Genomic DNA, 20372 nt, shown 5'->3' on the forward strand with positions numbered 1-20372 from the left:
GCCATCTATATCTGATTTGATTGCGCTAGCCTTAGATTGATTTGCATTCCCTATAAATTGTGTAAGTATCTGAATAAGGAATAGACAGTGTATTGTACAATTACATGGAAAGTTACTTAACTTTTTTTGTTTTTTGAAAAAATTAAGCGGTCATGCTCTCTTATTTCTTCAAAACCTTCTCTTTCATTCTTAAATTGTAGTCTATCGCAAAGATTAGTCTCGACTAAATTTTTTAAATTGCACGATTGGTGCACATGCGTACACGTTTTTGCGAAATGCTAGATGATGGATCTGCAATGAAATAACATTACAAATTAATCTTTTTAGCGATGCAACAATTTGATTACATCTGACCTTAACCGAGTAGTCTCATTATTCAAACAAACAGCATAAAAGTTACAAATTTGGCGCGCCCAAGATTCAAGGTGCATGTGCAAGGGGAATATTTCCTTGCATAAATTTTCAGCTTGTTGCCAACAGCAGAAGCCAATAGCTCGGCTTGTTTTTCAAATCCCGGTCAGTGTCGCAAGTCGTTCAACTCCATATCTCATCAACCTGTTGAAATGATGCCCGAAGCCATATTATCCTAGATTCCCACCCATTCGAATGAATCGGAACCACTGCAGCAACTTTTATTCGATCACCTTGCCACTTCACTTTTATTAGAAAGTAAATCAAGTAGGTCATCTTACTTGAGAATAGCTTTTCAATTGATTTTCATCGCTAGTGGTTACTATCGTTTAAGTGTAAAATCTTGTTTATTCAAGTATCAGTATTGAATAGCGCACTATTTTCACAAATTAACATTTTCACTTACTTGCCTTATTTCAGTTTAATGCGCCTTCAGTTCAATGTAGACTATTTTGTTGAAATTGGATTTATTTCTACAATGTTTGTAGTGAATGAGAAATGTTAATGCTTAAATTAAGTATTTGAAGGCCTATGTGGAGAAAGAACATAGATTTCGATTGAATATGGATTAAATTTAAATTCCAATCGAGTTTCCTTAACGATACCAAGACTGAGAATATTGCCAAAAAACTTACACGGATTGAATGTACCGCACATTTAAGAACTTTCATTGAATATAGAAAACACTTTCCCTCGCTCACTTCAATTTTGCATAATTTCACTATCGCCAACATGTTTTTAAATAAAAAAGGAACCCACAAAGCAAATTCAACGACTCAATTCTCTATCAACTCTCAGGCGCTCATTACCGCTGTTCTTGTTAACAATAGCTAATCCGCCACTCCCTTCCCGAAAAAAAGCCCCCGTTTCACCTTCTTCAACCGTCTTCAACCTATTACATCGCACAAACGTAGGCACTGGATATTTTCTTAATTATTTTTCTTATAGAAATAATGCAACCAAATATTTCTAAACGGCAATGAGTGAATGACTAACCAAATAACTTACGATTTCCCTCTCTCGTGGACATCGGTGCAGTCAGTGTCATCTCATTTTTATTGCCTGTCTCATTTTTTCCGCTTCGCAAAAAGGCCTTAGAACATCCCGGCTGCCAACCTAAAATAATAGAGCATAATTTTTGTTAAGAATGATCAACTCTCGGGGGAAATCAAAAAATTCGAATTTGTAATTAGTGCTTTACTGCTTTTATTATGGAAGTCGACCTATCTGCAGTGGCACCGTTAATTACAAAGTAATTTTGAGGCGCAGGTCTGCTGAGTAGCAAATGGATTTGTTCCATATTAAATTGAAAATTCGATTAGTTTACTTTTGTAGTACATACCAAAAGAGAAAGGCATTCAATTCGACTGCATTCGGCCGACAACAGCCCATCTCATGTGCTTGAACTTAATCATTTTCAAGCTGAGGGTTGACGGGGTACAAAATCAAAGTGAACTGAAACTGCAGTTCAGTCGCCAATAATCGGATGATGCAGGAGTTGAAAAAGGATGTGTACAGACTTGAGCAATACAAAATTTTTGTCCTGCAGTTATAGTGAAGTTACCGTTCTACTCTCACGTCTGATTCACAATGCATCTACAGTACCCCATCTAATTTTCTTTGCTTGGTTCAACATTTTTCACTGCTCCTCGTTCCGCTGAATCCACTCAACGGCCGACACATTCGCGTCATAATGGGTTTTTTTTACTTCAAGAGATTTGCGATTACTTCAATGTTAACTTAATTTTGTTCGTTTTTTTTCCCCCAGCTAAGCGCAGCTAAGTTGGAGTGGTAACCGCAAAGTATTGCTGGGGCGTGTCCTTCTAAGTTTTCTATTTGATCGCAGACTAGGTTGACCCTAAAATAAGTGAAATCGTATTACAACTATAAACGTGAAACTAAATGCACGATAAGAATTGAAAATACATCGACGATAAGAGCAATCCCCTTACAGGTGAAAATCTTTTCCAGGTTATCATGAATGTTCCATCTAGAAAGAAACTACTATGAACCTGTCAACGAAAACGTTCAGCGAGAAAACAGTCTAACGACTTTGACTAAAGCCTGACGGACATAACAGCTTCACGAAATACTTGGCTTTAAACCTCAAGCCTTGCCGTTAACAGTTAGACGATTGAGTTACTGCCTACAACATTTAGCCGAGACTCAGATGACGAAGTACCCCAACGTCAATTTAAAGAAAGAAGTGAGACAATGAGTGGTCGAAGTCAAGACGAAATATCAACAACTGCACCAGTCTTTTTGTTTCTACGTACACTTCGATTGTTATGTTGCCACTTGTTAAGCTTTACTGGACTAAAAAAACACTTAAAACAGTTAAAAATAGTCTTCCTACCTTGCGTTGGCCACTGCAGACTCCAGATGCCAAGCTGACCCGTCCACACCAATGGTCCAAAAGTTGATAGCGACACCAGTGCACAGTATCTACGGAAAGTGATACAAAAATGTCAATAACATACTGCCATGATTGAATAAAGAAACAAATTACATAAGTAAAGAGCATAAGAAAAGAATTTCCGTGTTGCAGAAAATAAGAAACTGTACAACGTCAACATCAGGGCGCTACAACATTTATGTTGACACCACCAACAGAAAGAAAGAAGGATATGTCGATTTTCGCCTGGCAACATTTAGAAACGGAATTGTGATAGCGAATGATCATCTTCGGTCCCCCTCCCCCAAACTAGTCGAAATTCAATCCAATTATATTTTTTATTACGCATGAATTGAGGCTGCTTTATCTATTGGTCTGGGCAAAAAGTTGAAAGAAAACCTTTTTATTCAACACATTTTTTTTTTCAAACATTACCGAGGCTCATATCCCTTCGTGTAGATGGATTTCTTCAAGATAATCTAACCAACTCTTTGCAAACCATATTCAATTACAATCACAGCAATCGAATAACACGAAACAGGATACCGGTAAATAGGTCTAGTTCTTGTTTCATTATCTTGGTCGTTTTGGGTCTTAGGCAAAACCATCAACTTGAAAATCCTCGTTTGGCTAATTTTCAATCTTACGACTTCCATTGTATCTCTTTAACGGGCGTTAACTACGGACGTACTATCTTAATCAATTTTGTGATTCAGTTGCCATAGCCATTCAAATGTGCCCGCCCAATAAAAAATGAAAACAGGTTTAAGTGACGAAGTGAATGAACTGGCCACAAGATGGCATGATAAAACGACGTCTTTGATCACGCGGGAAAATCAAATCGAATACCAATGCCATTCAGAGCAACACAGTAGCGCGCGCAAGATGTAAACGTGGCGATAATTTTGCGTTACAAAATTAAAAGAAAAGCAAGATCAACAGTCTATAAAATACAAAATCTATGCTCAAATTCAATTCTTTCAAAACAATCTATGCTGCCTCATATAGTTCGATGTTTTCTTTGGGGGTGGGGGGGGGGGGGAGGGAATTGGAGATGAATAGAAGAAAGATTTTCTTAAAAGAGAAAGTAAGAACTTAGAAGAGATAGCAGAAATAAAAGATCTCGAAGAACCGTAACGACAATTTGCAGGGTAACGTTATAATAAGCGAGATAATAATAATGTTAACAGTTTCTTCGTTATCGTTAATGCGTTTCATTGTCTCGTCACTTATTTAGCTTACTGGACAAATACCTTAAGAGTTAGAAAACGTTTTCCTACCTTGCGTTTGCCACTGGAGTCCTTCGTGTGGTAATAAGGATGGGCCGTTCACACCAAAGATCCGAAAGCTGATGATACCGAAATCTGGGAGAAGCAGAGAAAAAATATTTATTAGTTAAATGCCGTGACTATGAATAAGGTAACAAATTACAGAAATAAAGAAAATAAGCAGCAGTCGAACATCCGTTTTAAAAATCGCACATCCACAAATTGAAAACAAATTGATTCAAACCGGTTCAAACAGTTTAGAAAGTTGGTTAACAGATTAATCTGAAAGCATAAAAAAAATTGGAAATCAAGAGCATTCGTATGTATCGTCTGGAAAACTCCACCCCGTCAGCACAAGTTTCCATTCGGCAATGTTCAAGTTATTCCTTTCGAAATAATCGATATAGGTAAGAAAGGTTGACAAAAAAAAAAGGTCTACGAAAATTGTCGAGTGCGTTTGTTCGATACTTTGTCTTTGAAAAAGTGAGACACTTTGACCACATTTTGTTGCAACATGCTCTTTAAAGTATAAGTTGAATAACAATGGTACCGGTATAGTATAAGTTGAAAGGGTATTAATTGCTAGAATGCAAAGGGAACATTGTCTGCGTTGTAATAACTAGACATTTTGTCGATTTTTTTCTTGACAAAATGTCGTGATAAAAGGCATTTTTTATTCCATCATATTGATCGACGTCTAATCTCTAATGTACTTGGACCGCGAAACATCGGATAACTATTTTACAGGGATTTTACATTATGTAGCATTTTTGGTGGCATCTACCGACGAAATGACACAAATGGAAAGATTTTCAAGCTAGCAAAGCTACGGAGAACGCATACAAGTTTGAACGAGACTGAAAACGCGATAAGAATCTTTTTTTGGGAATCCCATGAACCATCCGAGTCCGTCTCCAAAGCACAGCGCACCACAGTTGCATTGCTTGTTTCAATTTGAATCATATTGATCCCGAAATTGTACAATTTTTACCCTCTCGGTCACGCGATAACGAACGAACGTTCCGGATGGTTGGAAGCCAGTCGACAGCAATTGTCCATAAGAATAAAAAATAACAAACTGGTTTGACAAGCATCTATAAGTGATAAAGAGCGAGATAAAGAGTGCCATAGCTGAAATTGATTTTAGGTTAAAAATTTTGGGATAATTGAAAATTTGTATTGTTGTCTGGTTGAACAAATTGTGGTTTCCACAGCAACAAACTGAAAATGATGCGCGACTAGTGAAGATATGGCGTCTCTAACCCCCCTCTATAAAAGCATCTGCGACCTTAGTTAACTCTTGCAGATATAGAGAAGTTAGCTTTCTGCTCTCACGTCTAATTCACAATGCGTCTAACATTACCCTATCTCATTTTCTTTGTTTGGTTCAGCATTTTCTCCTGCTCCTCGTCTGTGTCGAATCCACTCAATGGCAAACACCTTCGCGTCATCTGGGTTCAATTACAGATTTTTTTTTTCATCTTTTGCTTTCATGAATGGTCTGTTAGACAATTCAATTACCAGGCACGTACTTTTCTTTTTTCCAGCCAAGTTGGAGTGGTAATCCCAAAGTATTGCTGGGGCCGCTTAAAGGCGGTGTCCTCCTTGATTACCTATCGGCTCGTTTCAATTTCACGTAACCAACACCTGTTTTCTATACATCGAGACTTCAATGTGTGTAGCTCATATTGCATCCTTTAGGCACGAGATGGTCCCAGTGGAAGGCGGACTCGAACCCACCGTAGGACGAGGGCAGTTGAACTACTTGATCGATAACGTAAAGTCCTTCTACGATTTCTATTGAACGTCAGATTTCACCTTAACATTACTGCAAATACAATCACTACAAATATCTAGAACGTTACAGTTATCGATAGCGTTAATCACTAATTCAAAAATATTATACAATCTATGACAATAAAGATAGTAGATATTCAAACATTGATCCTTTAATCTTATTCACAGCAATGCGACCTGCTGATCAACAATATTATTCCGACCGTTTCGCGAAATAAAAACGTAGATTTGACAATTCCTTGGACTTATGACAATTTCGCTATCCTGATTCCCGTTCCCGATGAAACGGCCAACATCAACGCCGTCATCAAACCTTTCCAATGGCCGGTATATGAACACATAAACTTTTGACATCTTGATATCTTGATGCTGAAATCAAAACACTTTTTGTACTACAAACAGATTTGGTTGGGACTTGGCGTGTCGATTCTATGTGTCATTATCGCTTTGAATACGATTCAACAATTTCTCGATCAACCTTCAAAAAAAGAGACGAACGCAATAGAACTCGGAGATGACAAAATGGTGCAAGCAAAGACCACAAACTATTACATCTACGTTTACGGATTGTTGCTGTCTCAAGGTTTGATTTGATATATAGAAAATGTAAGCTTACATATTTAAGGATCAGAGAATTCAAAAATGGAATTCGTTTGAAGGGGGGCCATGCGAATCGAAACGGTTGTCGATTCGTTTGGTCGCCGGCGTTTGGACACTGGCGACTTTCACATTCGTCCAGGCCTACTCCTCGATTCTCTTCACTTACGTGGTGGCTCCAGTCAATCGTCCGCTAATCAACTCCATCTACGACATCTTTGACAATAGCGATATCAATTTATTCGTTAGAGTACGAACTATCGACCTCTTAATTCAGGCAAGTTTGAAACTAAGTTGCGCACTCTTCTTTACTTCTTGTGCCACCGATAATCAAACAATAAAGACAACTTTTCTTTTGTTCTCAACATGGACAGAAAAATGATACTACGGCTATCTATAGAGAAATAGCAAAAAGACTCGATTCAAAATCGAATTCTCGGTGCGCCTACATTTCCGAGTGCATTCAAAAGGTCACGCCAGGATCAAGTAACATTTTCATGGAAGTAAAATGCAATGAATGTCATACTTTGATTTTTGCAAGATATCAATTAGTTGAAAAGTTGTAAACGACATAGATTTTTTTTTTTACTAATTTGATAATTAAACTAGGCAAGTTCTTTTGCAAAGGACGCAATCAAAGTAGAGTTCAACAAGACTGGGAAATGCAACTTGCAGTTCGCAACAGAAGGATTCGCCACCATCGTTTCAACGTTTGCCCTACCGAAACAAAGTCCCTATACTAAAACTATAAATCAAGGGTACGTAAAGCTATTGATGGTTATAATGTTGATCGTTGAAAGAAATTGAATGTCTTAGTCATTTCAAATGAAAACTAAATTCAAATTAGTTTGCTGGAGCTGCAACAATCTGGAATTATCGACTTCTGGGAATTATGGTTCCGCCCAATGCCTCCTCAATGTAACGGGAAACCCCCAAATGGAAACACGGCGCCGAAAAAAAATTCCTCACTTTCGTTCAAAAACTTAACCGGTGCATTTATAGTTTTATTGGTTGGACTGAGCCTTTCTTCTTTGGCATTTCTCTTTGAAAAAATAATTTCCATACGAGAGCATCGTCTTGGACGTTCACGCAACAAAGTCAGATTTGCTGGCACCAAATAACGATTGGGGGGCCTGAATTTATGTGAAATTATCAGTCTAAAACAGTAAAAAGTCAATAGAGTTTGATGGATTATGGTCAGTTTTTAATGTCCAAGAAAGTGTTAGTCGAGATGACAAGATTTCACTTCAGTTGTGCACGAAAAAACACGAGATCTTGGAAACTATTCCCCATTAAATGTCGCCAATTCATTCAAAGTTTGTTTGTTTTTACTTTTAATGACTGCAAAACCAAAAATTTTCGTGAATAAATGAAATTTACATCCGCTGGGCAGATTCACACGTCAACTAAAACGTAAACTATGACTGTCAAGAATGACTACAATTTTGTCGCTTGTACATCTTGAGTTTAATTATGAATAGCCACGAATAGCAGCTGTTGCCAAATATAGAAACTGAATAAGGACTAAACGATGTTACTCAACAGGAGACGGCTAGCTTTCTGTAGTTTCCAACCTTACTGGATCGACAGAATAGCACACCGTTCTCGCAATACAGTTGGTAAAACCTTTCGTATTCGTTTGAAAAATTCTGGCATCAGAAAGCTATTCTTCTAGTGTCTGGATGACATAACCAACGACGAAATGTTGATTACATCTCCACTAACAAAATAACGGTGTTGTAAAAATGCCATTCTTCCTTCAGCTTGAGACACACAAAGAATGAGTTGAAAGAACAAGTTCATAGATGGCATACTGCATTAGAAACGGTTTAGTCCCGGGAAAGTCATTGAATTCAAACCTAAATCTACACAAGCAATAAACCTTTTCAAAAGAATCTAGTCTGCCGCTTTAAAGACAAAACCAATCTGTTCGAAAATTTAAAATCAAATTGAAGCTGAAGCGTCTGAACTTCACAAATACTGTACGCAGTGAGTAGTCTTCTGTCAATTTACAGAAGGAACAAAAAAGTGCGACAAAGAGTAGCGCAAGTCAAGGCGAGATGTCAACAACTGTACCGGTACTTTCGTTTATACTCGTTTCGATTGTTATCTTGCCACTTGTTAAGCTTTACTGGACTTAAACACCTTAGAACAGTTAGAAATAGTCTTCCTACCTTTGCATTCGCCATCACAGTCCTTCAGCTGCAAATAAAGCTGACCCGTTCACACCACAGGTCCAAAAGTTGATGGTGATACCAATGCCCAGTATCTAAGATAAGTGAGAAAAATTAAAACAAAGAACAGAAAGAAAGAACACAAGCCAAATATGTAAATTTGATTTAGAATAGAGCTCCACGACATTATTGAAGGTCCCTTTACCTAGTTAGATTTCTTTAAAATATCAAACCAATTCTTTGCAAGTCTTCAATTACAATTACAGCAATCGAATAACACGAAAAAAGATACCGGTATTTACAGGTCTAATTCTTGTTTTTAACATTATCTTGGTCTTCGTTTCTTCGACAGATCTACCAGGCTTGTCCCGATATTCTTCTACCGAAAGCCAACAATTTCTAATCCACCAACCATTCACTTAAGGGTCTTTAATGTTTGTTAAGACATTTTGAAAAGTTGCAGACTCAAAGGGAATTCGTGAATAGAATCACGAGAGATTCTACAGTTTCATAAAATTACAAACATTAAGTTGAACTGAAAACTCTGTCTTATTAGAGTGCTGCTACCAAAAGCTGAGATTTTGCCTACCATCAGCCAAGAAGTCATATGCCAAAACGAAGATCGATTCCTTAAAATGGTCGCCCAAGTTGCTCTGGCGGGTACGTCCAGCAAATGCAAGAAGCCATGAAATAGACTGATGACTGACCAGTGACCACTAGATCAAAGAGGTGTAAAGATGAAGCCAACTCTAGGTGGGAGAGCAAGGAAAGGATGTCTTCGTGAATACATTCACCCTCACATGAATGTACACAAGGACTCAGGGAAATGGGATTTAGACAGAAGGATTCTAATGACATCTCTCCATGACACCAGCTCCATAGGAAAGGGGACCTGTGAAAACAAAAGATGATGTGATAGTTATAAGTAAGGGGTTTGCATAATACAAGACACAGACTAAACAGAACATAAACTCTGATTCAATGGTAATCAAAAACTCTATCCTGAACTTATATGAAAAGGGTAGTTAAAAAAGATCCCATATTAAATGTAACAAACTAATTACACAAAGAAGGAATGCTAATATCGAACACACTATTCAAGGGTTGCTTCAACCTCATTTTAATAATCAACGTACAAGTAATAAAACAAAGTTCTCTAAATTGTTCTAAGGAAACATGAATAATTACCATTTTGATTTCATGAGAACTCAACACAATATTGTGAACCGGATCAGTGACTCGGCACCATGCTCGGCACCAACCACGTGCATGGAGGAACTGTAACCCACAATTGATTGAACAAAGAAACGAATTATATTCGATATTTGTGCACCATAGTTGCAATCAAAATTACCATCGGGAACAATCCTACAATAACCACAGAAGCTACGTTATATGGGCAACTCAAATTTCCCTTCAGGACTTGCATGGAGGTTCTAAAACGTGACACTCAGTCAAAACCACTTTAGCAATTACCATATGCTAATTAGTAATTAGATCTGATTGAAGCAGACGAATTTATTGGCATCTCAATAGTGGAAGAGTCATCTAGCGGTAGAAATTAGAAAGACATTTGAAAATCTCTCAATCACCTAATTAAACGACGATTCACTGGATCAGGTCTAATTTGCAGCCACTACTATTAATCCATTAAATTGTGGCTGAAAACCAACGCCATTCTAGTAGAGAAAATGACCCCGATGTGACATTTAAAAATAAATGGAAAAAGTAACAGGAATGACGCACTCACATTTCAAAAGAAAGGGGGGGAAAGTATTTTGACGATTTCACTCTGCGACACGTTTTCCACCATTTCCATATTCTGGTTCAACATTAGAAAAGAAAGTTGTTTTCGACGTGAACTTTCGTCGGTTCACGATTACCATCACTGGCGTCCAATTTGCAACAATTTCAATCGCGCTGAAAAATCGTTTATTGATTTCAATCCCAGCAAAATTTTCGACGATACAGTCATATTTGATTATTATTTATATTAATAATATTTGATCTCCATAAAAGTGGGCTATGAATTTTTCCCATGCAGGGGGGGGGGGACATTGTTGCATGGGGGAAGGAATTATAATAAAATTGCTCGTGTGCTCGCGGGTACACCAAACATGCTATGGAAGCCTAATACTTTTGAATTATTGCAAGAGAATTAAAAAAAAAAAAAAAAATGTCACCTTAAACTGTTCTAATAATAAAGAGCAGCAGAGACTGACAGGGGAGTGTCAGATCGCTTGACGGGGGCAGGAGCGGCGACAGCGGGTCCGGCGGCGGCAGCGGCGGTGGCGGATGCGCCAACGCCAACCTCCGCTGACAAGACTTCGACGGAGATGGGCTCCGGAACGCAGACGTTGTTGACGCAAGTAGCGCCACCGCTGTATCCAGTGGCGGAAGCAGCGCTAAGTTCCAAAGCGGGGGCGGCGGCAACGACGGCGGATGCACCGGCAGCGGCACCAACGGTGGGGGATCGTTTCACGGCCGGAGAAGAGACGGAAGAAGCGGCAGCAGTGGCGGTGACGGCTCCGGTGACTTCGGCGGATAGGACTTCAGCGGAGATGGGCTCAGGGACGCAGACGTTGTTGACGCAAGTGGCACCACCGCTGTAACCAGTGGCGGCAGCAGTGTTCAGGGACAAGGCCGGAGCGGCAGCAGCAGCCGGGGCGGCGGCAACAGCGCCAACGGTGGGCGATCGCTTAGCGACGGTAGCGGCACCAGCGGAAGCGGTGACGGGAGCAGTCGAGACGGCGGAAGCAGAAGCGGAAGCTCCGGCGACACCGACTTCGGCAGAAACCACTTCGGCCGAAATGGGCTCAGGGATGCAGACATTCAAAACGCAAGTGGCACGGCCGGTGTAACCGGTAGCGACGGCCGGAGCGGCGACAGCGGGAGCGGCGGCGGCAACGGCACCGACGGTGGGCGAACGGGCCACTCTGTAAACAGTGGCGGTGTAGGTGGTGGCGGCTTCGGCGACTGGCGCAACAACTTCGGCAACAGCAGCAACAGCTGGGGCAGCTTCGACGGCCGGAGCGGCGACAGTTTCAACGACGGCGACGGCTTCAACGGCGGCTGGTGCGGCGTAAGCGGGTTCGACGGCGGGAGCGGCGGCTTCGACGGCCTTGTCGGCGTAGGCGGGTTCGGCAGCTGGCTCGGCGGCGGGCTCGCTTTTAGCATCGGTGTAAGTGGATTCGCTTTTGTCCGTCTTCTTGTCCGTTTTCTTCTCCGATTTGTCGTATTTCTCGCCTCCTTTCTCCTCCTTGGCTACCTCGGCGGATGCGGCTTCTTCATTCTCGTTGCTCTCGGCAGCCGTGGCTTTTTTGCTGTTGTTCAAATAACAAATTGAAATTAATTGTATTGCGGATAGATGAATAGCATTAGGAGCTGAAATGCAAAATAGAAACTGACCCGTAAGGAGCGCTGGCGATCTGCGAGACCAAAACACTGGCGACGATGAGGAGGACCAAAGTGAACTTCATTTTCTCAGATTGAATGCAAGATTGAATGTGATGTTGGTCGACGAGCAGCCGGCCTTTTTAAAGGTGGACAGGAGAGACGTTAGGAGGAGGGGGCTAGTGAGATTTGGTCCGCTGCACGGCGTTGCACAATCCCCGTCAAAACGTATACAGTAGAGGGAGTCGACCAACACGTCACAAAAGCTGAGCCAGGCTTATTAGATTCCTCCCTCCGTCTGAATTAGTTTTTTTTTTTTCCGTTGGCCAAAATGGCGATGGGGTTCTGTCCTCAAAACCAGAATCTCAAAGAGGGAAAAGTTGGACGCATACACACACACAAGACGTATACACGGTAAGCCCTAGTAGTAGCAAACCATTGTGAAAAGAAAGTCTATCGTCCCCTTGGGCGAAACAGACAGTCGAACAAACAACAACGAAAAAATACAGGCTTGAAATTGGCGCACGGGTGATTGTATTCAAAAGGTTATCTCAGAGGTATTACGCTTTTGGAAAATTAAATCGATCGATAATGTTTGTGACACGTGGCCTCCAAAAAGGTGAGAGGGTTTTTTGGGTAAAACCCAAAGCCAATTTTAAAAAATAACCAAACAAAAGAAAAGAATCCTCTTCGTATTATTTCGTCGATATCTGGTTTAATTGACATAGAACTTGAAATATAGTCCATTCTCTTTGGAGTCGCGAGCATTCACTTCCAGTTCAATAATATCTCTCGGCACTCGTTTAACAACTTGGTTTCCCTGTGTCAACTAAATAATTTGACAGTTCCGATCGTTTCGTAATTGCATTAATAATAACGTCATCACGATTTTGCCCATCATTTCTACCGAGTGGAAATTTCGCCGAAATGAGGGAATCCAAAGTTTCCGTCCTGACAATTGCAACTGGCCAAATGCTAAAGATAATAACATCAACTTTGATGGCGATATGAAAAAAGCGAGTTGAAATCTCAAAGAAAAGAAAGCGTCATTTAGCAGAATTCAAGTCCGATTCCAGTTCCAGTGAATTTTGCCGACTTGCCCATAGTTTTCCCGACGAGTGATAGATGACTTTACAAGGTATTATGTGGGATGTGGGGAGAGAGAGAGGGAGAGAGCAGTCATACTGCTGGCATTATGGTACATTTGTTTTTTTTGTTGTTTCATTCATTCAAGTTCCCAGTTCTGAATATAATTCACAGCATGCGAATTAATGGCTTAGCCTTATATTCTCACCTTTTAAGGACCCACGCTAATAATTACAAGCAACAACAAAAAACCGTGTTCATTTCAAAGAACACGACGCTTTGTCTTATCATTTCGGGGTTGGAAAAATTTGATTAAAAGGAGGAGGAGGGTTAGTATTATAACATACTTTCTAAAACCCCCCCACTTGCAATTTGAACACAAGAGTCTGCTGGGGCTGGTGAATAAATTACACGCCGATTCTTTTCTCGTGTACGTGAACCTGTGATAAGAGATCAAATCTAATCTTAGATCTACGCAGTTTTTTTTCACCACCAGTTCCCGTCAAGGTCCCGTGATTTTCTTTGCAATACGTCTTGTATTATGTTGCTTTCATATCTTGGAATTGTTTATTTTCGCTTGGATGAACGCACGGCCAGGTAGGTGGTGGTGTCTTGACCCAGGTGAGATTGCAGAAAAAAAGGCTGTGCTGATAATAATAATGTGATTTTCTTTTATCCGGGCCAAGGTGATATTATTCTGACAGTTGGCGCAGCAGAGCTATTCTCTCGTTTTCAATCTCCCGCGCTGCGCCCCGCAGTCATTCGTTTTCTTCGTCATTTGATTTTTGCAACAGCCTAAATAATATAATCATATCTAGTTAGATCGTTTTGATATGCCACAACTCTTTGATTGTGACTTTCTTTCAGTCGGCAACTTTGAACGAGTTCGGAGCCAACCAACTCCGCTCCGTGAAATTTCAAATCAAGTAAGAAATAATCGACAACTTTTTGACAATTCAATGACATCACGGAAATGGATCCAATTGACATCGTACCCCCAATTGTCCGCTGTATATCCGCATACCTGCAGCCAAAGCAGTTTGCAAATAAGTTCACTTGATTTGGTGTCTCAAAACAATTTGGCGGGAGGGAAGGGGGGCCATTGCTCCCTCTCTCAAAAAGTCTCAAACGAGTTTTCTCTTTTTTTAAGTCACCTGACACTTGAGCAAGCCCCAGCGCACTGGCAAGAGTCGACTTGTTTGACACGAGTCGATTTATCACGGCGGAAAAAAAATGCCGCTTTCGTTTAGACTTTTAGACGGGTTATTTTCGGTTTTGTTTCTTTACAAGCGCTTATAATGTTAAATCGTCTATTCAAAACATGTCACCAAAAGTTCCAGTTTCGGGAATCAACCCTCTAGTCCTTTTTTCCATCTTCCAATTCTCCCAAAATTTAGCCTCAAGGTAATTCTCTAATTCTGTTAAGTTTGAAATGTTTAAAAAATCGCGGACAAGTTCAACGACATTACCGGCCTTGGGTGACGTCGGGGGAAAACCTTTAATGAAGAATTACGCAACTAGTAAGGTGGTCGAAATGAGATTTGGTCAGAGTGAAATTAGTAAAAGAATTGGACGGGATTTTTCGGAGAAAGCTTATAAGAACCGTGTCAGTGACACAAGACGCAGAATGCCTATGCCTGGTTTTCTTTTTAAGCTCGTAATTTGATTCAATCAGCGTTGCAGTGACCGAATGTGCGTTCTCTGTGAATGGGAAAGCTTGTTTTTGACGTCGATCCGATTGCCAGCCAACTGGGTTTTCCCTAACACGTCTAAATCAATCGCAGGTCAACTTTGAATTTGAAAAGCCCGCTCTTTCTTGTTAGCGCGCCAGTCAAGGTTATTTCAAATGTATACACAGTTCGAGACTGGCATATGTAATCTTGTGTGTGTGTTGCTAAGTCAAGACACTGAAAACGGGTTCAGCATCCCTAGGACTTGAATGAGACTTGAATGAGAATTTCTGAATTCGACCCAAGTTGTTTTTTCAAGGCAATCGTCTCCGTCCGTAGAATCTCGGCCGCTCACAATTTCCCCAGTCGGCGATTTCTCAACCGGTACAAAGACGTGGCCTGACACGGGATTTATGGGTGTTGACGGTGGGTATTTCCAATCCCAAAATGACGGGGGGTAAACCAGACCGACATATACACAGGAAACTGGGTTTATGTATCTTTTTGGGCAGATTACCGTACCAGTCACAGACACACAACCAAACAGAATTAGGAAAAGTCAAAAGTTAACTAGTCAAAACCGAATTAAACTGGGGCGAAACTCTACGGATATGTGTGTCTTTTAAATTGCCTACTCACGAACAACGGGATTGACGGGATCAAAGAGAGAGAGAGAGACAAGCAAATAGAATGTCTACTTTCCATAAAGAAAGAAAGTGGCAGTCGACTCAAGTTGCGGCGACAAGTTATCGTATCCCCCCTTTGATTTTCTTTCTTTTTTTAAAAAATAAATAAAAGCTATTTCAGCAGTGTTTACCTTTCGAAAAATGTTGTTGAAAAATTATTTCGGTGGCTATTGGTAACTGCCAACTTTTGCGGGCTGTGTTTGAATTAGTGTTAACAAGGCTTGTGCACCATACAGTTTTCTCTGACTAAATTCTAACTTTTCTAATGTTTTACAAATGTTCAGGTACGAAATGTAGAAAAGTGGAAAAATGAGCAAAGCTTTTCACGGATGGAATTTTGAACAAAAATAAAAATGTGTTCACGATAAGAGTAATGGATGAAAGTAAGTAAAGTACGACAGTCCATTCTTGTCATCAAGTATGCTAAACAGTTATTTCTTTTCCGACAGTGCCATTTGAATGCCAACAGCGCATAAGGGAGGAAAGCGTTCGTGATCAACTGCCAAACGTGTACACGTAATAGTTATGAGATAATAGGATTTCCCAATTGGGCATTTCCGATCGTTGAAACGTCACGATGTCATTGACATCACTGTCGTGTTTGTTCCACTTACTTTCCTTTGACAAGGAGTGGAGGCGATATACCAGAGCTTCCGGATTAACCCCACAACAGGATCGTTCGAGTAGATTGTGCCAACAGTACGTCTTATTGGGTAAATTTGTTAGCATTGAGAATAAATATTGAAATTCAAATCGTCAATTCATTGATTTAAAAGAAAAATTAATATTTAAGTTCAAAAGTTAAATCGACTGTAATTAAATTTTTAAAAATTCAGATGCTGGAAATGATTTAGTGCGGAGGTATCCAGCGGAGTCAACATAATTTCCTTCCTGCAATTTGAGTTGGTAATAAGGGAATTTTGTTGATCCTAGACTTGCAAGTGATGGATAATCGCTTCTAGTCTGTCCCAATCACGTTAACTTTCACGGAAGTAATAACATAACACCCCAATAAAAAGTAATTCAGTTATTCAATTGTGATGTCTAATTGTTGGTCTTTTGGTCGACTGATTCTTTAATTTACTGATGTGTTTTATTACTAAACCCACAATTACAAGTTTACGACCCTGATAAAGAAAATGTCATTCCCTGAACATGTTACCTAAGAAGTGTACAAGACTGACAGGTAAAAATCTTCAAGTTTAAAAGAAATAATTAATCATTGACATTGAAATTTTAATTTCCAGGTCATAAAATTCCTTTGATTACGCAGTCAAATTTCCTTGTCAAGTAAAGCTCATTCACCACCACAAAATGAATTAACATGGTCAATTCAATTCAGTTTTGTGTACCTGAACTTATTTGTTGAATTGTTTGAAAAAACTTTCCCATTTTGGAACTTGAATGACAATAAGGAATTAAAAATCCCGTTGACATATCACTATTAGGTAATTTAGTAAAAATTGAGAAGAGAAGAAGCGAAATAAAATGAGCATGAAATAAAAATGGTTATCATTGACCCCCCACACTTTCTCCTCAGAGTGTGAGTGTGTGACAGACCAAACATATTCCCCCCATCAGGCCTTTTCAATCACAACATTTTTTGACAGTCAAAATCAATTAAAAAATGTCCATCATCCAAGTTTAAAAGTCTAAACAAATCGTTTCCACTTTCTACAAGAGAGAGAAAGTGACTCGGGCGCTATGGGTGGGGTGTGGCATTGGATCTAATAATGTGACGACACGTTTTTCATCGTATAGTTGATTGGCGTGGACATGTAACTTATATCAGAGTTTGTAGGTAGCTAATATACATAGGATTTGAACTTACAAAACAGCTCTCTCTTTACGTCAAATTCCGTTTCTGGATTGTTCCACACACGATTGAGCTAGTCGGGCCAACCGAACATTTGATAGTCGGCCGACATTTTGATTGTTTGACGTCACTGCACCGAATCAGGGACAAAAATCAGCCGAGCCTGTTCCGTAGATGAAAGTGCATGCAATGCCGATCAAGGCCGAAAGTCTATAATAACACAAACAAACAAAACATCTCAAGATCATTCGCGGGATAATAAAATCAGAAAACTTGTTTGGCAGACCACGCTATCGCCTTGGGGAATTTACAATTTTACGAGCACACCTTTAGCGACTGCTGCTGATGGTTGGCCATTCTTCCGCTAGATGGCACCCGATTAACCGGTTCATTTATTCAAATTGATTGCCTGGCCTGTTTTGTATTTAAACCTTATTAATGAGATATAGCCAATTATACAAATTACACCTACATAAAGTGCTGGCGGATAATAATGAACAAACCAACCAAACATTAAAAAGAACGAGAAAACAAGTTAATCATGGGCTTAATAATTAATGAATTCAAACGGGACAAAAACAAACAGAAATTGATGATTTTTAAACGGGACATTGTTGATTTTGTCCTCGGAAGCTTCCCAGCGGACACTTGGTGCGCAGCTGGACCAGCGGTTTTGGTCTGGTTGGGAGGACGCAGTCGACGGCTCCCGGAAAGTTGCGTCCCAGCACTTGCCCTTCGGCGCAGGGTCCTCGGACTCCCAGTTGGAAGCACTGGGGTTTGGCAACCAGAGGATCGTGACTCCAGTAGACGTGCTGGCCATCGGCCGGGCAGTCGACGGGCATCTGCTCGCAAACGATTTTACCTTCTCCGGACATGACCAACCAGGAGCCGTTTTGGCAGGGTCCCTGCTGGTTCTGCGGGTGGCACAGGCCGTCCACTTCGGTGAAGACCAACTGGCGTTCGTCGTCCATGCAGTCGCAGACGGCCCGGTTGTCCATCCCGTCGTAGAGGAGCATGTCTTTCTTGGAGGCGCAGGGATTGAGTTCAACCTCGGTCGATTCGACGATGACGCAACGTTTGGTTGGCGCGAAATACGATTCATCCGATGATGGACATTTGCGAGTTCTGAATCAAATTGAATTTTCATTTGGGAACGACTTGAATGAATGAAAAATTGATGAAATAATTACCCGGTCTTGAAGCGCATTCGGGAGACGTCACGTTTAAGTCCAGTGCGGATCCAGTGCTCTCGTTCCAGGGCTTCCGTGTCGTTGGCCAGGAGAACTTGGTAATAGATTTTATCGCTGACGGCCACCAATTTCGGCCAGACTTTGTTGTTCAACTTGAAAAGGGACGACTGGACGTCGAGGAAATCGTTTTCGAAAATGTCCTCTTCAATGTCACGCTCCAGCTCGCCCAGGTCTCTCATCAATTTGGTTCGAATCTGCTCCAGGGTCAGCGGCACCTGGACCTCTTCGGACGAATCGACGTCCTCGAGGCTAATCGGATCGAAATCTTCGACCGAAAAAAGATCGGCCATCAACGCCATCAACGGTCTGTTAATCAACACTGGGCCGTCGACCGGTGCCTGAGGCTGGAACCTGTATATTTAAATCATTAATTAAATCATTATTCAATTACAATTAAAATTAAATGTTATGTCAATTCTTACGATATTTGAGGTGCTCCGGAGCAGAGAGAAAATGAAATGGCGATGGCCGACAAGAGTAGAAAGAATTTCATCTTGACTTGGAGACTGTCGATTGCAGTTTGAGTTGAGTTTGGACTTTGCGCGGGTCTTTTTAAGCTCCAGCTAAGGCGACCGCAAATGCGGAGCGCGTAGAATATACAGGAAGTGCGCTGGGCGCCGAGCGGTGCAATGAACTTGCGCAATTCATCGGGAAAAACAACACAAAAACACTGATAAAAAAGGTTGAATAGAGAAGAGCTGACACGGATGAAGGAAAATCTCAAAGCCTCCAGCTGTTTGATGAGTATATATGGGCATTTGCTGGCTGGAAGGAGTCGCGATGACTATGTATATCTAAATAATACTATGCTATATCCATCACCTACTATCATCGTGATGTTATTGGGTTGGAATGAATAACAATTGGTCATTCATCCGGGTTACTGCAGGTTGTTGCTCGCCGATCCAGTTCTGTTCCAACCGGTTGATCTTATTCTCTTTTTCTGCGTATATTCAATCAAGTGACGCACACGGACGGACCCTAGTTATACAACTGACTCATCGTCGCCATTTTGTTATTTTAAGCAACTTTGATTAAAAATAAAATTTGTTTTTATTTTTTTAAATTACTGTAGGACCTTCAGACAAAACCCATTTACCAGGTGCGCGTATAGCAGTACGGACTCCGGAACGATTGTGTCTAATTGAATCGCTCTGAATTGTTTCTCAACCGCAAATCTATTAAAAAAATCAAAAGACGTAACGAAAAGAAAATGTTGACGGTTAAGCAATTATAACATTCATTCCGGGCTATAAAATGCGGATCAAGGATGTGGCCCATATAATATCCATAGGAATCAACGCTAAGATAGCTTCCGGGCAATTTTGCGGTCTCCTCCAATAGTTCCCCGCTGAATTTGACGCGACTAAATGTTACAAGAAATTTAGAACAATGTCAATAAATACAATCGAAATCGTGGAAATGGCCTCGTCTGGCTAATAATAAAAGTTGTAACAAAAATGAATCAATTGAAAATATACCCGCCAAAAACCCCAAAACAAAAGATAGTTTTTCGAACTTTTCGCATCAGCTGCTTTTGCGGTGAGTCTGCAAATGACCGCAGCAATGCCATACCGATACATCCGCGTTCAATACTACAATTCTATGTATCAGCCCGTGTTGAAATTCATTTCCATTCAGGGATGACGAACGAACTTGAAAAGGAAAAATAAAAACGGAAACCAACTGGCGAATAACAGAACAATAAAGGCGTGTTGATTGTGCGAACGACGAACCATGTTTCCCGTTTGATTGTCCGCCATCACGTTATTCATCAGTGCAATAGGGAAATTCGATTTCTCCACAGTTGATGAAATTATTATATGAAC

At 40.6% G+C, this 20372-nt stretch overlaps 4 protein-coding genes and 2 long non-coding RNA genes across 6 annotated transcripts in view; 3 read left to right on the top strand and 3 right to left on the bottom strand.

The window, feature by feature from the left end:
* The window catches only part of LOC124326739, a 66604-nt gene that overhangs the window by 1307 nt on the left and 44925 nt on the right, over nt 1-20372 (top strand). The window lies entirely within an intron of this gene.
* Nucleotides 148-10203, bottom strand: LOC124326653. Its single transcript, XM_046785576.1, has 8 exons — nt 9997-10203; nt 9831-9920; nt 9232-9534; nt 8643-8737; nt 4087-4170; nt 2768-2856; nt 1420-1527; nt 148-291 (listed from the first exon to the last, which is right to left on the bottom strand). The coding sequence occupies exons 4-8, from the start codon at nt 8648-8650 to the stop codon at nt 233-235; spliced, it is 348 nt and encodes a 115-aa protein (XP_046641532.1). The 5' UTR covers nt 8651-8737; nt 9232-9534; nt 9831-9920; nt 9997-10203; the 3' UTR covers nt 148-232.
* LOC124326193 (glutamate receptor ionotropic, kainate 1-like) lies at nt 5286-7848 on the top strand. Its single transcript, XM_046784895.1, has 9 exons — nt 5286-5529; nt 5622-5710; nt 5776-5851; nt 6040-6198; nt 6274-6454; nt 6531-6745; nt 6843-6971; nt 7078-7226; nt 7316-7848. Exons 1-9 carry the CDS (start codon nt 5422-5424, stop codon nt 7587-7589), a joined length of 1380 nt encoding a protein of 459 aa, XP_046640851.1. The 5' UTR covers nt 5286-5421; the 3' UTR covers nt 7590-7848.
* LOC124326249 (ice-structuring glycoprotein-like) lies at nt 10558-12189 on the bottom strand. The gene is made up of 2 exons (XM_046784973.1): nt 12051-12189; nt 10558-11965 (listed from the first exon to the last, which is right to left on the bottom strand). Exons 1-2 carry the CDS (start codon nt 12119-12121, stop codon nt 10837-10839), a joined length of 1200 nt encoding a protein of 399 aa, XP_046640929.1. The 5' UTR covers nt 12122-12189; the 3' UTR covers nt 10558-10836.
* LOC124326720 lies at nt 13802-17071 on the top strand. The gene is made up of 5 exons (XR_006915734.1): nt 13802-14047; nt 15762-15860; nt 15927-16190; nt 16314-16663; nt 16725-17071. It is a non-coding gene; the product is annotated as an uncharacterized LOC124326720 (long non-coding RNA).
* On the bottom strand, nt 17699-19113 carry LOC124326344. The gene is made up of 3 exons (XM_046785104.1): nt 18966-19113; nt 18484-18894; nt 17699-18418 (listed from the first exon to the last, which is right to left on the bottom strand). Exons 1-3 carry the CDS (start codon nt 19034-19036, stop codon nt 17893-17895), a joined length of 1008 nt encoding a protein of 335 aa, XP_046641060.1. The 5' UTR covers nt 19037-19113; the 3' UTR covers nt 17699-17892.

Source organism: Daphnia pulicaria, chromosome 2 (assembly GCF_021234035.1).
Source record: "Daphnia pulicaria isolate SC F1-1A chromosome 2, SC_F0-13Bv2, whole genome shotgun sequence".
Classification (NCBI taxonomy): Eukaryota; Metazoa; Arthropoda; class Branchiopoda; order Diplostraca; family Daphniidae; genus Daphnia; species Daphnia pulicaria.

Excerpts from the sequence above, each read along its gene's own strand:
- LOC124326193 (XM_046784895.1), top strand. The coding sequence starts at position 5,422 with ATGCGTCTAACATTACCCTATCTCATTTTCTTTGTTTGGTTCAGCATT. Across the intron at positions 5,711-5,775 it reads TCGGCTCGTTTCAATTTCAC|GCACGAGATGGTCCCAGTGG; the intron begins GTAACCAACACC and ends TGCATCCTTTAG. Across the intron at positions 5,852-6,039 it reads TGAACTACTTGATCGATAAC|CAATGCGACCTGCTGATCAA; the intron begins GTAAAGTCCTTC and ends TCTTATTCACAG.
- LOC124326653 (XM_046785576.1), bottom strand. Across the intron at positions 2,857-4,086 it reads ACTCCAGTGGCAAACGCAAG|ATACTGTGCACTGGTGTCGC; the intron begins GTAGGAAAACGT and ends CACTTTCCGTAG. Across the intron at positions 292-1,419 it reads GTCCACGAGAGAGGGAAATC|ATCCATCATCTAGCATTTCG; the intron begins GTAAGTTATTTG and ends ATTTCATTGCAG.
- LOC124326249 (XM_046784973.1), bottom strand. The coding sequence starts at position 12,121 with ATGAAGTTCACTTTGGTCCTCCTCATCGTCGCCAGTGTTTTGGTCTCG. Across the intron at positions 11,966-12,050 it reads ATCGCCAGCGCTCCTTACGG|CAAAAAAGCCACGGCTGCCG; the intron begins GTCAGTTTCTAT and ends TTTGAACAACAG.
- LOC124326344 (XM_046785104.1), bottom strand. The coding sequence starts at position 19,036 with ATGAAATTCTTTCTACTCTTGTCGGCCATCGCCATTTCATTTTCTCTC. Across the intron at positions 18,895-18,965 it reads TCCGGAGCACCTCAAATATC|GTTCCAGCCTCAGGCACCGG; the intron begins GTAAGAATTGAC and ends TTAAATATACAG. Across the intron at positions 18,419-18,483 it reads CGAATGCGCTTCAAGACCGG|AACTCGCAAATGTCCATCAT; the intron begins GTAATTATTTCA and ends AATTTGATTCAG.